The sequence below is a fragment of the Cyprinus carpio genome, chromosome B18 (genome assembly GCF_018340385.1).
Source record: "Cyprinus carpio isolate SPL01 chromosome B18, ASM1834038v1, whole genome shotgun sequence".
Classification (NCBI taxonomy): domain Eukaryota; kingdom Metazoa; phylum Chordata; class Actinopteri; order Cypriniformes; family Cyprinidae; genus Cyprinus; species Cyprinus carpio.
Genome location: NC_056614.1, coordinates 24,581,056 through 24,599,794, shown reverse-complemented (window position 1 = coordinate 24,599,794; position 18,739 = coordinate 24,581,056). Strand labels below are relative to the sequence as shown.

Genomic DNA, 18,739 nt, shown 5'->3' with positions numbered 1-18,739 from the left:
CGTTTTCATGATGTTCAACTTGCTCTTATATGAACAAGAGAGTTTGAACTTTTATTGAAACCAAGTAGTCTCATTCCAAAATCATAATCACAGCCATGTCCTTATTAAAATATGACCGCACACATACAGTATTTGCATATCATGCTTATTCTTATTCATGCTTAAAACTTGCTTCAAGCCATTGTTACTTATTTTACATCCGAAGAGTATTTATTTATTTATTTTTTTTCAAATTAAACACGTCATGTACTTGGCTGTTTCATTGATACATTAAATGTTTTTGAATTTTTAAATAATTTATTTGATGATTTTGAAAGTCTTTTTGCTCACCAAGGCTGCATTTATTTGATGAAAAATAAAGTAAAAACAGTGAAATATTATTACAATTTAAAATAACTGTTTTCTATTATAATGAATTGTAAAATGTAATTTATTCCTGCGATCAAAGCTGTATTTTCAGCATCATTACTCCAGTATGTATTACTATGTTTTCATTTATGTTTCATTATTATTTGATTATTTGCTGCTCAAGAAACATTTCTGATTATTATCAGTGTTGAAAACAGTTGTGCTGCTTCATATTTTCTATGGAATCTGTGAAATTATGGAAATGTCTTTTTGATCAATTTAATGCATGTTGCTGAAAACTAATTTCTTTAATCATATGACCCCAAACATTTGACCATTAGTTCAAAAGGTTGAAAAACACAGATATAATTGTTAAGCTATATTGAGTGTGACGTGTCTTAGTCTCTTCCTGTAATGGCTCAGTCTGTGTCTTTAGTAATGCTGTAGTGTAGCGACAGTGTGTCCTGGCACAAGAAAACAAGTCAGAGAAATATGCAGGCGGAGGGAAAGTGGAATGGATGGATGGGATTTGCTCTGGGCAGCACTGAGGGACTCACGGGGGACGGAAGCGTCTCTATTAGTGTTGTTCCTGTTTTCTGCCCCTCTCCTCACTTTGTCACTACCTTGTTTTCTTCCCCTCTCTCTCTCTCTCTCTCTCTCTCTCTCTCTCTCTCTCTCTCTCTCTCTCTCTCTCTCTCTGATGTGCTCGGGAAAAATTCAGCCTGTGTGTTTCAGACCACACCTAGATGTGCATTTTATTAATGCCCAGATTCACCTTCATGACAACACGGTGAAATTTTACATTTTAAATGCATTTTAAATTCTGTGAATAAAGGACCTACATTTTAAAGTCTACATAAAATTAAATAGACTATCTATTTGATTAATACACGTTCTTAGTCTTATTATGCAAGTTACAAATATGTCACATTAACCCCATAAAGCCTGACATATGAAATAATAGTCAGAAACATCCAATTGTTTGAAACAGAAAAATCAAAAATTTGTTGAGTATCTTATTTGATCCATCAGGTTTTTATGGCTCATATAGTATGATAGAGTGAAAAATAAAAAATTAAACAGATGTTTTATTCAGAGGCCCAAACTGAGCAAAAATATGCAACTCACCTTTTCTTCATGTAAATAGTGGAGTTCCTCAAGGATCTGTTTTAGCCCCGTTGTTATTTTCAATTTATATTAATGATTTAAGACATGGAATAGACTCGGCTAAAATACATTTGTATGCAGGTGATACAATTATTTATACAGCAGCATCTTTTTTAAAACAAGCTTTACAGCAACTGCAGGATGCTTTTCTAATTATGCAGCGCTCACTGTTGCAGTTAAAATTGGTTTTAAACTCAAATAAGACAAAGTATATGATTTTTCGTCGCGGTCGCAGTACGGTTACAGATTTGACAATTATGAACTTGAATGGTTCACTTATAGAAAGAGTTGGATGGATGAAAGATTAGCTTTTAATATACATATTGATAAGTTGTTGAAAAAGCTTAGACCAAAACTGGGCTTCTTTTATCGTCTAAAAAACTCTTTCCCTTATAAGGCCCGCAAGAAATTAGTAGAGAGTACTTTTTATCAATAATTGATTATGGTGGTCATTTTTTATATGCATGCAGGTACTTCTTTACTTAGAAAATTAGATTCTGTTAATCATGCAACATTACGTTTTGTCACTGGTAAAGAGTCAAGGACGCATCATTGTATTTTGTATGAATTTTTCTGATTTTATTTATGAATTGTGATTGTGTAATTTGTGGTACTGTCTCTGTGATTCTTTTTATATGAAACTTTATGTGCTGCCGTCTTGACCAGGTCTCACTGAAAGAAGAGATAGCAATATCTCAATGTGATTTCCTGGTTAAATAAAGGAATAATAATAAATTTGGTGAAGATGCTGAAATTTATATGGCCAAAAAGTTGATGTAGAGGCTGATGCTTGCAATATAAATCAATGAGATCTACAGTATAGCAGATACTTACATAATATTATATAAATATCACTCGTCACTCTGTATCCCCAATAATATATCTATATAATAATATATAATGTAAGATGAGATTTAAATGCTTTGTTTGATGATCAAAACATATAATGCAAGGCCACACAGTGATGATTCAGAGACAAAGAAATAAACGTTCATCTGGAAATATTACTTGTGTCTTACGTTTTCTGGATAAAAATCAGATTTGACAGCAAAAAGACATATATTATATTCACAAAACCTTTATTTTGGATGCAATTAGTTGTTGCCCAGCATGAAAATTAATATATCAGATATTAAATCTGAGGATGCTGATGCATGTCTATAAGTCAAAAGTCAAAGTTTATTTATAAAGCCCTTTTTTAAAAACAGCAAGTGTTTATCAAAGTGCTGTACACACAAAAGAGTGTCTATAAGTGCCAAACTGACTGATTGACTCGCTGTAGACTATAAGACTGTTCAGATATCAATATAAAATGGAGTAACTCTTGTATGTTTGTAGGGTATAAAGAGGGCAGTGGGTCCTGGAGGTCAGATACGGATGCCTGTGGTCATAACGCAGACGGTGCGAGCGACAGGTGAGCAAACACAGATGACCTTCACATCTAACAATCAGTCATTTATTCATTCATTCATCTGCTTTGTATGAAACTCCTGCTGTCTGATCACACACACACACATACAGGTACACACATAACAGTCCTTCTGTTCCTGTCCATCATAGTCTAATCTGTTAGATTTTAGCCCTTAAAGTGGATTTTCAGGGAAAGTTTCTAAAAATACCATCTCCTGTAGCTGTGGGCGAAGAACATGCCTCTTAAAATCACGTTCAAATGCACCCTGACAGTCACTGTGTGTGTGTGTGTGTGTGTGTGTGTCGACACATTGAGGAGTGTATAGAGACAGACTGAGAGAAAAATATATAAAAAAAATAAAAAATAAAAAAACAGAGACATGCATGTAGACAAAAGCAGAGAATCTGTACAAATGGCAGCTCACCCTGTTATTCTGTCTCTGAAATCTAATGCCCGGGTCATATTTCACCATAAAGTCAATTTTAAAAATTGAGAAATTAATATTTATTATTAATTTCTTTGGTTGCATTTTACTTGAAGCTTTTCTGTATAATGCAATATTTTTAATGCATTAATTATGCACCCTATAATAATTGTAACCATTGTTATAATACATTATACTATGTATCGATTCAGTGCATTTAAACACAACAAACAACATATTTCAGATATAGTAAGGAATCTGAAAATATTCTAATGCATTTTAATCTTGATTGCAAGTATTTATGAAATGAATACCTATATAATGCATTGTACATAAAGAGTTCAAGTAAAGTGTTGCCATTATTTTATTTATTCTTATTTTTATTTGAAAGGAAATAAAGCCTGTGTAATGCAATACATGTTACATTGTTTATTTTATAATTTTGTAATTTATACTCTATAGATTTAAAATCGACATAATTTATAGATATATATATAATAATAATATGATTTAATTTATATATTTATTTGTTTTATTGCCTTTATTTTTTGCTAATTTAATTTCATAAATTTTTATAGTATAAATTACTAATTTACAGTAATGACCTCAATCTATTATAAGAAAAAAGTGAGTTACAAAAACTATCCAGAGGTATCACAGTAATGAGACTTTTGTGGGCAAATGTGTCTAATTGTCAAGAAAAAAATGCCACAGTGCAGGAGTGTGTGAAAGTGTAATTTGTTGGATTGTTTTGTTTTTTTGCTTTATGATGTGTAATGTGAATTGTGAGTGCTGGTTGAGGTGTGATGAAAATAGGTGTGTAAGTTCATGATAATGCTCTCTTGTCTTTTCCCAGGTGCTTTAGGGAAGCCTGCGGTGATCCAGACGGGCAAAAGCCCTGTGGGCGTCACCATACAGCTCTCAGGAAACCAGAAAAACAAGCTGAATGACCCGGGGGGAGGCTCCTTCAGGTACGGGTGTGAGCTGTAATACCGGCCGCTGACACACGGGAGCAGCGTTTCACTGCAGCCGCTGGCCCTCATCCTCCCTATGCTTTCTTTTCTTTCCTGTTTGCTCAAAACTGTCGCCCAGAAGGTCAGCGAAACATGAAGTAGCTCATGGCTTTAGTGTCTGGTTAACCGGACGGGGCTTTTCAGTCATTTCAAAACAAGCTAAAATAACTTAAAATGAACACAGCATTAAAGTAATTACAATATTTGTAATATTTAAATGTAATTATAATGGAATTTAATATTTATATATGTGTAAATAAAATAAAATAAAATATAAATAATTAAAATAAGTAATTAAAAAGAAATAATATATGACCCTGGAGCACAAAACCAGTCCTAAGTAGCACAGGTATATTTGTAGCAATAGCCAACAACACTGTATGGGTCAAAATGATAAATTTTTCTTTTATGCCAAAAATCATTAGGATATTAAGTAAAGATCATGTTCCAGGAAGAAATTTTGTAAATTTCCTACTGTAAATATATCAAAACTTAATTTTTGATCAGTAATATGCATTGATAAGAACTTCTTTTGGACAACTTTAAAGGTGACTTTCTCAATATTTTTTTTTACATGAAATTGACCTTGACCTTTTTTACTTGAAATTGATGAAATTGACCCTTATGACTGGTATTGTGATCCAGGGTCACAAATAGAAGTATATTAGTAAGTAAAAAAAAAAAAAAAAAAAAAAAAAAAAAAAAAAACAATATATATATATATATATATATATATATATATATATATATATATATATATATATATATATATATATATATTCTATATTATATTTCATTTATTAATATTTTTATTTTTAGTCTACAATAACAACACTGTTTTGTATAAGTTTGGAATATAAAATATGATTAATTACTTTATGAACAGTTAATCTCAGTATAACTTTGGTGTCTTGGTATTCATTCATACATCATGGCTTTACAGTAAGACCTATAGCATTTGTGGAAACTGTGGCTATCGTGATAAATTGCATGATTGCTTCAGTGTTTATGAGACAAAGATATTGTGAAAATATGAGAATGTGTGTGTGTTTTTGTGTTTGAATGTTGCAGTTTCATATAAACAGACTTTAGTTCTGTTCCAAACTGAATTTAAAGTTGATATACTGATGCAACATGATGCAGCCTTCCAAAACAACTTGTTTTGGCCAAATTCGCATGCATGCTAATGATAAATTTCACACTTCTAAGAGCCTCAAATGTAATCAAGGGCTGGTTAAACTAGATTGGGATCAGTTGTGGATCATGTGCTTCATGTGAGCAGCACTATTTGTGTGGCACAGTGAGTTGCTGCCTATGTAGGGCGTTTGATTTCAGGTTAACTGCCCATGTAGAGTGTGAACAGTGAGGGTTAAGAGAGCCGTTGTGTGTGTGTGTGTGTCACAGGTCACAGAGTTCACCCCTCTCTCTCTCTCTCTCTCTCTCTCTCTCTCTTGCTCTCTCTGCCTATGTCTTTATCTGTATGTGTTTTTTGATAAACCAATAAATCTTTAGCAGTGAAGCTAATTAAGCTGTCAGGTTTGCTTGGTACTGACGACCTTTTACCTGACGGCGTGTTTCGTGCCCATGATGATTTTGATTGGCTGTTCACTCTTAGCTTAGTTTAGTTAATACAGCAAAGATTCCCATTTGGCATAAAGACAGTGACATTCACTATTGTCAACTCTATATATCAGTTTTATTTTAGTATTATTTATATACAATTCTAGTATTTTTTAATATTTAAAAAAAAATGTAATAATAAAAAATTCACTATTGTCAACTTTATAATTAAAAAAATATATATATATATATATATATATTACTTTATGCATTTTACTTTAGGTTTTAGCATGCACTTTTGCCATTTTTATTAGTTTTTTATAATTAAATATATCTAATATAATTTTTTTGTTTTTTTATTATATCTTATTATATATATTTTGTTGCTTATTTAATTTAATTTAACAAACACTAATACTTGGTGAAAACTAAGTGAAAAGACAAAAATAGAAAAAAAGCTCATTCAAACTATTAAATATCGAAATATTTAGCTTTAATTTTATTTTTAGTATCTGAAGTATTTTAACTTCAGTTTAAAAGTCATTTCAATTAGAAATTTACATTTTCATCTTATATTTATATTTTATTTCAGATTTTTTTGTACTTAATTTCATTAACCAAATATATATTAATAGTATTAGTTTTAGTCAACAGTAACAGCAGTATTCTATTAACAGAGTATTTTATTTTTTAATGAATATTGAATATTTTGTGTTATAATTAAGTTAACAATTGATTATAAAAGCAACATGTTTAAATTAAACCGTTTGATTCACTCTCTTAAAGAAAAGATTCACTCAGTATTTTTTCTGGTTAAAAATGATTAACTACTTGAAGATCAATTATTTCAAATACTTATGTTTGCTTCAAATTAACATTTTAATTATATGGCTGCTGTGGTTAAAGGCATAAAACTAATCATTCAATATTTTTTTGAAAATCTTTACAGTGCAAATAAAGGGGCAAAATACTTCTGCAGTCAAAGACACTGAAAAAAATAAAGTCATGTTCTTCATAGTTTTGGCGGGAATTTTAGTTACCATGGTAACCTTTTTTTGTAAAGGGAAGCTGAATAAAACCGATCATTTGCAGCAGAAGAATGATGAGTGTGACACACTAATAATACTCCTGACTTCTACAGCAAACTCTTGAGTTGCTCTCCTTCATTTCTCTGCTGTGTGGCGGCAGCTAGGCTAACATGCTAACTCCGCGCAGTGCTAATGGCCTCTGTCAGCTCCTGCCGCGGTGTCAGGACTCATAGACACCCTGGCCAGTCTGGGAGAGGCTCTGGCGGGGGGCGACGGGGTCGTACACACACACATGGGCGCGAGATGCCAGGGGGTCAATGTCAGAAACAGAGGTACAGACGCGGACGTAAATGAGAGCGGAGCGGAGTGAACTTTGACCTCTGTGATCGGAGCCATGAAGTTTTCAGCAGTGCCGTAGGCGCAGGAAACTCTGCCGCTAATGTGCTGTAATTAGGACACTGTTACCAAGGCAACGGGGAAAAAGGGAGAGAAATGATTGGGTGGAAAAGCTGCCAGTCACACTGATGGAAAGTCACGCTTGCCTAATAACGTTAACATAATGTTAAAGATCAGTGTCAGTTTAATACTATCGATATGCTAGTATAGTGTTTATCTTGTATTAGCTTTTATTTATTAATATTTTTAATAAATGTAAAGTTTTCTTGACTTTTTGTGTTTTTTATTAGTTTAAATTGTTATATTTCTATTTAGCTTTATTTTTATTTCAGTTTTAATTCAAGCAATTTCAGTACTTCAACTTGCAGTATTATTCTGTTATTATTTATAGAATATTTATAAGTGTATTCATATTTTGAATTAGCTTTTATTCGTGTTTTCATTTTAATTTTAGTTAGCTTTACTAACTTTTTTCGTTTTTATTAGTTTTATTTATTATATTTCTATGTAGCTTTAATTTATTTTTGTTTTAATTTGAGTACTTTTAGTACTTCACCTTGCAATGTTATTTTATTATTATTTTTTGTGATGTTTTATACTTCGGTGGTATATTGTGTTGGATTTTTTTTTTTTTTTAGTTTAATGTATTTTTTTTTTATTTCTTGTGCCTTTGTCATTTTCTTATTAGTTTATATATATATATATATATTTAGCTGTAATTCATTTTATTTGTTTTAGTCATTTTAGCAGACCTACTTAAACTTTACATTTCGGTTTATTAGCCTAAGTTAATTTTCATCTAATATTTATATTTCATTTCAGCTTGATTTCAATCACTGGAAATGGTTTTAAACAGTTTTAGTTTTACACTGCGACCGATGGCTCAGTCAGAGTGAAAAGCCACCTCTGCTGGAAAAACAAATGATCTAATTAAGTTTAATCTGACTGAACTTTTTGTCTAATTACACAAGGTGGTGCAGATAATCCGTTAAACATTAAACATTCCGTAAACATCTGATTTCTTTCATATTCAGTGCACACGTGTCAAGGACAACTGCAGAGACATGGGGCTCATATGTTTACAGCAGATTCACTGTTTCTAATTCTTGTGTTTGTCAGCTTTCTGGTCATTTTTTTGATAAACTGGAAAGTCAAACACATCAGTAAAGCACCAGTAAATGCTGAGTTTAACTTCTTCAGTGACTTTATCTAACAGAACTCGCATGCACATTCATGCTCTGCCATTCAAAAACATGTCCATGAACATTTATTTATTTATTTATTTAACATGCACATTCCCATTGTCCATAACACATGTGATGCACATGGGTAGTTGACAAATAACATATCCAGAAACATTTATTTATTGTTTGTTTGTTGGTCTCAGGCTTATTTCCATTCTGTTCATAATACATGTGATGCACATGAGTGAAGCACAAAACATGTCTAGGAACATTTATTATATCTGTTTACTTTGTTATTTATTTATTAATTAAATTTTTATTTTCTGACATGCATATTCTTGTTTTTTTAGTTTATTATTTATTTATTTGTTTTTGCATGCATGCACATTCCCATTCTGTTCAGAATATATGTATTGTGCAAACAATATAAATTATATATATTATATATATATATATATATATATATATATATATATATATTTATATATATATATATATAATATTAAATAATATATTATTAAATAATAGATCAGTGATTTATATTTATTTTATATTTATTTATTTAATTTTTATTTGATATTTAATAAAACATTTTCAATCAAATACCATTAATAGCCACTAATAGCATTATTTATTTTTTTTTGGTTCATTTTATCATGTGGCATCTTTCATTTAATATAAGTTCTGAAAACCTGCATGAACAACTATGATCATAATAATACATAAAAAAAAAATGCAGTTTTTTTTCATGTAAACTTCACTGGCTGACTGTAGAATATCAAGTGCTTTGATTTAGTGCTGAATGAATATGCATCATTATGTTATTATTACTCTGAGTAGCACTATAATGATGCTTGTCTTGTATTGCAGAGACGATGATGACATCAACGATGTTGCGTCTATGGCTGGTGTGAACCTCAACGAGGAGAGCGCGCGCATTCTAGCGACCAACTCTGATCTGGTGGGAACGCAGATCCGCTCCTGTAAAGACGAGGCCTTCCTGCCTGCAGGTCTGTTACACCGGCGTATACTGGAAACAGGTACAGTACCTCCACGACTAACACTCCTCAACCATGTGGCTTGTTTACAGTGCTAAATATATGTTTAGAATTATATAAAAAGCTCTCACAAGGACACATAAACCCATCTGTGATGATGTGGAGATATTCTGGAGAGCCTGGAGCTTTGAAACCTTCTCTGTTCTTGTGAATGTAGGCCAGTCCACGGTCGCTTTGGGCCACCAGGAGTGTGTCCTTTTTGCTCCACCAAACACTCGCAATCCTGAACGAGGAAATCTCACCCGAATCACACCGGAATGGTGGTTTACATTTCCGGTCTCTGGTGTTTCTAGTTAAATTAACATATTTTCAGAGCTGATAATACAACATTTAGGGCTGTCACGAATCACGATTCCTTGATTACATTCGAGTACTTGATTATAAAAAATCCTTGACTGCTTTTTGCCCGATTAACCGGCAAAATACCGGAAGTGGCACATTCCACGGATGAGAATTATTAGAATGTTTTCTAAGACTGCACAAAATATTAAAACCACTTAAAAATCATAATAAAGCATAGTGCTATTGTGAATTCACAAAGGCTACAATTGAATTAAATATGGGTTTAATATGCGCTTTATTTATATGTGTGTAGGTTACAGCTCCATTCACAGTAAATGCTGCTCCGCACAAACAGTTAGTGTAAAAACAATCATCAGGCCACTGGCGCCCTCTGCAGGCATTTGATAGAATACATAATGTGCATAAGTTATGATTATATTGTTTTATTACAGTACATTATGTATTTTAACCATTTTGTTCAATAAATCCATAAGATTACTTGCTTTTGATATTTGAACCAATTATTATTGCCTCATTGCTATTATATTTGTATTTCAAGTAGTGCTGTCAATCGATTAAAAAAAATAACTAATTAATCACACAATTAATCGCGATTAACCCCACCCAACATTAATGTTTTAAAATATACTTTTATTTTGCAACAATTATTTTACATTCAATCTTCAAATTAATGTAGAAACAACATAAAGACAAAATATCTTTAAAATGTGTTTCTAGGAAATTGTTCTGCCCCCCCCCACAAATATTTAACCATTGAATATATCCATTCAATATTACAGTATAATTAAGAGCTATCAATTTGAACATTTATTAGACTTTAAAAAATAACAACTTCTCATTTAAATGAACTTAAAACAATCTTCACATAAACCCTTTGTAATAAACGTCACATTTACCTGCACTCTTCAGCAAGTAGGAAATATACAGCAATTGAAATTTTTCAAACACTAAATTCTAAATTAAATGTAGATGAATCCTTAAAGCTACAAAAGTTATCGATTTCCTTGTTTTTTTCTTTTTTTTTTTGTTGTTTGGTATTCATAGTAGCTGGTTGTTATTTTGTTTTTTTGCTGTTATTTTTTTAGGTGCTTCTGCTGATGATGGCTCTTTTTTGTTTTGTTCTTTGTTATGAGTCGTAGTTGGTGCATGCATCTTTTGATCTTTCCTGTTTGTTGTTTTTTTTGTGGTATTATGGGTATTATTAGTTTAAATTATTGTTATTCTTGTTAAGAGACAGAAGCAGAGATTGTGAGTGGGGTGTCCAACCATATCGCATTAACTGCGTTCAATATTTTTAATGCCGTTAAACTGGAAAAATGAATGCCTTTTTTTAACACTTTAATTTTGGGAGCACTAATTTTAAGTCATTTTAAAGGCTATTGTTCGCTTAGGTCTATTTTTATCACCACAAAATAAGATGTGATCACTTGATTAATCGTCAGAATACTTGACAGATTACACAGTTACCAAAATAATCATTAGTGACAGCCCTAATAACGTTTTATTTAATCAAAAAGGACATGATGCTATAGTTTAGTCATTTTATAGTGTTGCAATGATGGTATTTTTGCAGTAACTTGTCATAGTTTAATGAGTGGGTGGATGACATGAAGCGAATACAGAGTTGAAAAAAAGAATTCAGAAAGAATACAGAGTTGACATTTAAAAGATGTTTGTACATAATACACAAAGTATCAGCAACACAGTATTTTAACTGCAAGCCATGCTCGTTTCCTCGTCAGTGTTTGACACAGACGCTGCTGGACACAGATTTGTTGGTTTGCAAAACAAGTACTGCACAGGAATTGCAGCAACAGCACAGCTTAACCCTGTGCACATTTTTATATTTAGTTATACTGAAAAAGTTTGAGTTTAATTAATTAATTTGAGACTGGAACATGGCAGCATCCAAATGGAAGTTAGAATCCATCATGGCGCGCTCATTGGTTACTCAGGAAAAAGGTGGACATCAGTTTTAATTGGTGTCCCTAAAATGTTTTGTATTTGTGGTTCTGCATCTTTCCTACTGGATCTTAAACAGTTTTCACATTGTTAAAGGGTCACAGCATGGAACATGGTCCACCCAAGTCAGTCTGTGCCATGCAGTCGATTACCACAGAGAAATGTTCGACTCATCCTTCAGTGTTTGTGTAAATAACAAAAAGAAAAGCACTTTGCAATGACCGCTTGTAATGAAAGCTGAATGTTTGTCCGCCTAGATTTCCATCGTATCCGCATATCTGTCAACACGCTTCTTTAACCTGGAACATTCCCCAACATATGACCACCAACATTTATATCCAAACAAATGCTAGAATATACACTACCATTCAAGGGTTTGGGGTTAGTAAGAACATTTATGAAAGAAATGAACACTTTTCTTTTTTAGCAAAGACTGTAAATTGTCCAAAAGTGACAGTAAAGACATTTATTATGCTACGAAAGATTTCTATTTCAAATAAAAGCTGTTTTTTGAACTTTCTGTTCATCAAAGAATCACGGTTTCCACAAAAATGTGAAGAAGCTAACTGTTTTCAACACTGATAATAATCAGAAATGTTTCTTGAGCAGCAAATCAGCATATTAGAATGATTTCTGAAGATCATGTGACACTGAAGACTGGAGTAATGATGCTGAAAATACAGCTTTGAATCACAGAAATAAATTTCAGTTTAGCATATATTCACATAGAAAACAGTTATTTTAAATAGTAATAATATTTCACGGTTTTTACTGTATTTTTGATCAAAGAAATGTAGCCTTGGTGAGCAGAAGCGACTTCTTTCGAAAACATTAAAAATCAGGAAATCCAACCCCAAACTAAATAAAATTTAGTATTAAGCAAATTTTTCGCAATGAGTTTCACATTGAACTGTTAAATGAAGTACGATTTCTCTCACCAAATGCAGCTAATATTAAATGTAACATTTCCAGACTAGATTCGTATGGCTTTTATGAAGTTCTTTCCTCACAAACTAGTTTAAACTAGATGTAGTAATAGCGCTTGTTCTGTCACCCTTGTGTTCGCTACACATTAGATCTCACTTAAGCGTCAGAAGCTCTAGGGCATCTGTTTTACAGTGCGTTAGCGTGTCGAGCTGTCGCTGGGAGCGCGGTGTGTGTTAGAAACCAGTAATTCTTCTCAAAGGTGCAGGCGAGTGTGTAGGAGGACGAAGCGCCCCCTGCTGGGCCGTGGCGGAGCGGTGGTGTGGTGTGGTGTCGTTGATGGGCTGCTGGAGAGCTCGTAGGTGACAGCGAACCAAGGGAGGCACAAATCCTGCCAGCTCGGCTCAATCTGAGAGAAACTTACACACACAACCCAGCATACTCCCGAAAGCCCTGATTCACCCTCAAACACAAAGATCACATCCGTTACACTCGCTCAGGCTATTTCAAACAGTTACCCTGTATTTTACTTTTCCTCAACATCAGATCAAAGATTGCAGCCTTTGCATTTTATGTGTGCAGTTTTAGTCCAAACAGTAGAGCATGATGCTACTGCCAAGGCCATGGGTTCTTTTTGTAAAAACTTAAATGTGACCCTGGAGCACAAAAGCAGTCTTAAGTCTCTGGGGTATATTTGTAGCAATAGCCAAAAATACATTGCATGGGTCAAAATTATTGAGTTTTATTTTATGCCAAAAATCATTAGGATATTAATTAAAGATCATGTTCCATGAAAAAATATTGTGTAAATCTCCTACTGTAAATATATCAAAACTTAATTTTTGATTAGTAATATGCATTGCTAAGAACTTCATCTGAACAACTTTAAAGATGATTTTCTCAATATTTAGTTTTTTTTTGCACCCTCAGATTCCAGATTTTCAAATAGTTGTATCTCAGACAAATATTGTCTGATCCTAACAAACCATACATCCATGGAAAGATTATTTATTCAGATGATGTATGAATCTCAGTTTAAAAAAAAAAAACCCTTATGATTGGTTTTGTGGTCCAGGGTCACAAATGTAAAAAAAAAAAAAAAAAAACACACTCACAAAAAAACAAAAACAAAAAAAACATCAGTGAGCAAAAACACGGGGGGATACAAAAAATGTAATAAAAGTTATAGTTTAATTAAAAATTGTTTTATAAAGCTTTTTAACTGGAGGAGTTTTTAAAGTGATGGTAATAGTAAATGTACATCTGAAGCAAATACAGTTGGGTTGAAATTGAAGGTATCTTGCTTTGTGAATATGGTGTTTACCCATCATACAAATGTTTGTTTATAGGTGACGGGAATGAAAAGTTGATTTTTGATGCTTCTAAGTTTTAAAACACTGCATGAAGCTGCATGAAGAGATTTACAAATCATTTTATACTCTGAAAGCAGCTTTTTAATTTTATTTTGTAGAATGGAAATTCTTTGTAGAACAGTTCATCTAAATCCTTCTTGTGCTTTTTAAAGAACCGTGGCCTTAAGAAACTCCTCATGTTTTGACATTTCCAAGATGTTTTCAGCATTTCTTTCTCCCGTTTTTAGAAAAAAGATCTCGTTAGGAGTCATTAAGGACACTTTCAGCACATTTAGTTCAATAATTCAGCACGTTCAATAATTGCTGTGATTTTCTTAAAATAACAGTGGAAGGAGAACTTATGTTAATAGCAAATTAAAGACGGGGATGTTGTAGATAGAAGCGCTCTGAAGGTTTGCAGCGGTCTTTAGAAACTCTGGTGCTAATTATCCTTTAAAGTAAAAGTCGTCAGCTCATGTGAAAGAGCTGCTTTTCTCTTTCCCTTTATTTTTTCATAGGAAAGAATAATCACAGTCTTAGGTTTTTCTCATCAGTATCATTCTAATGAAATGAGATAAGTTCTCAGATGTTTCTCCTAATAAAAAGACACCTTGTAATCTTTTATTTTTCTTAAAAATGTCTCAATCTGTGCTCAGATTTGCCAAGATCCCGGTATCTGCAATTAAAAGATCTCAATAGGAGCTCTGAGATTTCTCATTGGGATTCCTCCAGTATCGAATGTTCAGCTGCTATACATGTTCATTTACTGTACAGACTTTGTGTCTGTTTTTATGTTTCTTAAGAATTTTTTAGGAGAGACAGAGTTGCTTAAGTCTCTTGAGCTCTTCTGGGTGGTTGGATCGGCTTTGCTGACCTTCCAAACCACAGAGGCTCATCCAAACTCATTTTACTGTAATATCAGGAAATCAGGTTTGAAAACGAGTCACAGGAGTGAGAAAACATCCTCTCCACATATTTGTGTTTTAAATGCAGGTCGCGTCGGTTCATCATAACAACCCTTTGTGGGTTCAACACACATTGGACCTTTTTGTAGAAGATTTATAAGACAGGACAGATGTAATTTTCTCTCGCTGTACTTCCTTCCAAACATCTGCGCGGTGATGTGTTTTGTTTGATTATTGATATTTTCGTAACATCTGCATCTGGGTCTTTCTTGTTTCAGCGAAGAGGTTTGGAGTGACGGACGTACCGCTGGAGGCTGTGAACTTTATCTCTCACGCCACACAGTCCAGATTACGCACGGTGCTGGAGAAAGTTTCCTCCATTGCCCAGCACCGAATGGACTCGTGTAAGGTACGAGATGCTTTCATTTATATATAGAGTTACCTTTATTACAATATTGCGTTACTCCCTAACAAAGTAACTACTGTACTTAGTAACTAATTAAAGTAACTACTTCCAGAACTTATGGAAAGTAATGTATTATGTTACTTTTGCGCTACTTTTTCTCATTTGGGCTGGACTTGCTTGTTTGGTTTTAATATAAAAGTTATATTTTTGGCAAATATAAAAGCTATTTCACACCAAAAGTAAACTGAAGAAGCCTGAGGCTGAAGGAAATGTGCATTCACATTTAATGCATTACTTTATTAGTTACTTGAAAAAAGTAATCTGATTACGTAACTCGTTACTTATCAACACTACTTATATATATCCTGTGTTGCTGTAAATAGTTTTCTATAAAGGACACTAATGTCATCCGACAGTCACAAACACACATTATTTAATTTGTCTGCTCACAGCAAAAACTAATCAAACATCATTAACATGAAAATAATTTGCCTGTTCAACACTTTAAACATTTGAAGAGAGAAACTATGATTTATTTAGGAACACGCTACATAAAGTTCTAAATGTTAAAACTAGTTATGCATGAAGCTAGGAATTTATTTGTCTGTTTACCTGTGTATACAACACCCTAACAACCACCCAGGACAACCTAGCAACCAATTAACAATGCCCTAGAAACCATCTTGAACACCCTAGCAACCACCTAGCAATGTCTTATCAACTATACAGATCTCTTTGGCAGCACCCTATCAACCACCTAGTAACACCATAGCAACCATCCACATCACTATTCCAACACTCAAGAAACAATCCATGTGGCCTAGTGATACCCTAGCAATGCCCTAGCAACCACCTACAACAGCCTAGAAACCAATCACATCACTCTAGCTTAGTAACACCTTAGCAACCACCCAGAATTCCATAAAAACCGTTTGGAACACCTTAGCAATAACCTAGCAATGTCCTAGCAACCATGTAGAATTTCTTGGCTGCACTCTATTAACCACCCAGAAAGCCCTAGCAACCACCCACATCACCTTGGCAACAGCTTGCAACACCCGAGTTACCATCTTGGACATCCTAGCAGCTGCCTAGCAACACTCTAGCAACACAACACAATTGCAGTAACCTAGCAACACCCTAAGCACCACCTAGCAATTCCCTAGCAACCAAACCGAACTCCTTAGCAGCATCCTAGCAACAGCCTTGAAAGACCCAAGCAACCAACCAGAATACCCCAGAAACATTCTGAACAACCTAGTAATCCCCTAGCAACCACAAGTCTTGGCAACACGCTAAGATTGACTTAAAGGGATAGTTCACCCAAAAATTAAAATTAGCCCATGTTTTACTCACCCTAAAGTCATCCTAGGTGTACATAACTTTCTTCTTTCAGACGAATCCAATCAAATTTCTATCAAGAATTGTCCTGGCTCTTTCTAGCTTTGTAATGGCATGGGCGGGTGTTTCTGTTCAACAGTCCAAAAGAAGTCAAATAAAGCGCATACATCCATGAACGCGCATCACACGGCTCCGGGGGGTGAATAAAGGCCTCCTGCAGCGAATCGATGCATTTTTGTAAGAAAAATATCCATATTTTAAAATTATATAAACACTTTTGTTGAACTTCCGCTAACTGTCGACAGAAGCAGACAGATAAATAATAATAATTTTTGGGTGAACTAACCCTTTTGAATGCTGCAGCAGCCACCTAAAACACCCTAGCAATACCATAGTAACAACCCAAACTGCCATAGAAAAGATCTTGAACACCCTAGCGACCACTTAGCAATGTCCTAGCAACCAGAACTTATAGCAGCACCCTAGCATTGACCCGAAATTCCCCAGCAACCATCTAAATCACCCTAGCAACATTATAGCAACCACCCAAACTACCATAGAAACGATCTTGAACACCCTAGCGACCACTTAGCAATGCCCTAGCAACCAGAACTTATAGCAGCACCCTAGCATTGACCCGAAATTCCCCCAGCAACCATCTAAAAACCCCTAGCAACATTTTATAGCAACCACCCAAACTACCATAGAAACGATCTTGAACACCCTAGCGACCACTTAGCAATGCCCTAGCAACCAGAACTTATAGCAGCACCCTAGCATTGACCCGAAATTCCCCAGCAACCATCTAAATCACCCTAGCAACATTATAGCAACCACCCAAACTACCATAGATGACGATCTTGAACACCCTAGCGACCACTTAGCAATGCCCTAGCAACCAGAACTTATAGCAGCACCCTAGCATTGACCCGAAATTCCCCAGCAACCATCTAAAACACCCTAGCAACATTATAGCAACCACCCAAACTACCATAGAAACGATCTTGAACACCCTAGCGACCACTTAGCAATGCCCTAGCAACCAGAACTTATAGCAGCACCCTAGCATTGACCCGAAATTCCCCAGCAACCATCTTAAACACCCTAGCAACATTATAGCAACCACCCAAACTACCATAGAAATGATCTTGAACACCCTAGCGACCACTTAGCAGTGCCCTAGCAATCACTTGTCTGTCTAACTGTCTGTTTTACTGAAAAACTTGTCTGGTTTGCTGAAGTTTGTCTTGATAAACTTTCTAGTTGTATGTATACTATTGTTAGTTCACTTTGCATGTCTGTGCGTGCAGCTTTAATGTTAAAATGTATTAGATATATGCATATTTTTGACTGTTAGTTCATGTTAACACACATAATCGTATTGTAAAGTGCAGCTGAAATCCTGCTGTTGAAGTGCAAACTTTTGGGCACATGAATTACAAAGAAACTGAAGCAGACAGGTAAACAATTCAGTATTCAAACCCACAGCCAGAGAGTCCGACACGCTCTTTCCCCGCATCGCATTAAACACAGTGCTCTTTCAAGAGACTCGCATTAACGAGAAGCCAAAACAAACCCACAAAGGAGGAAAAGCAGGTGGCGGAGTGCTTAAAAGGCTGTTTATTTGTGTACATGGCGAGTAGTTTAGCGGAGAGGAGCGCTGTCACGGACGCACATTTTGTTTTTCTGTTTGGTGTGTGTTGTGGCTTTTTTGTTGCGTGTGCCGCTCTCCGCGCGCTGCTTTATAAATGAGCCTGTGTGAAGAAACTGACATCAGCAAAAAACAAGAGCGTCCTGAAAGAGGCACGGCTGACTTCATAGCCAACAAAGGACAGGAGAGACGGAGGCAGGGATGAGAGCTTGTCAGAAAATGAAAAGAGGCAGGGATAGCGCAGGAAGTGCACAAAACATCGAGGTCGCGTTCTGAAGTAAACATGTTTTTTGCGCTCATCCCGTA

At 34.4% G+C, this 18,739-nt stretch overlaps 1 protein-coding gene across 5 annotated transcripts in view; it reads left to right on the top strand.

The window, feature by feature from the left end:
- LOC122140472 (transcription initiation factor TFIID subunit 4-like) overlaps positions 1-18,739 on the top strand; it is an 87,458-nt gene that overhangs the window by 16,167 nt on the left and 52,552 nt on the right. For all 5 annotated transcript variants that reach the window (XM_042744529.1, XM_042744530.1, XM_042744527.1 and 2 more), the window contains 4 exons: positions 2,854-2,929; positions 4,207-4,321; positions 9,402-9,571; positions 15,314-15,444. In XM_042744529.1, the coding sequence (XP_042600463.1) occupies positions 2,854-2,929; positions 4,207-4,321; positions 9,402-9,571; positions 15,314-15,444 (492 nt within the window). The remainder of the gene's footprint in view (positions 1-2,853; positions 2,930-4,206; positions 4,322-9,401; positions 9,572-15,313; positions 15,445-18,739) is intronic.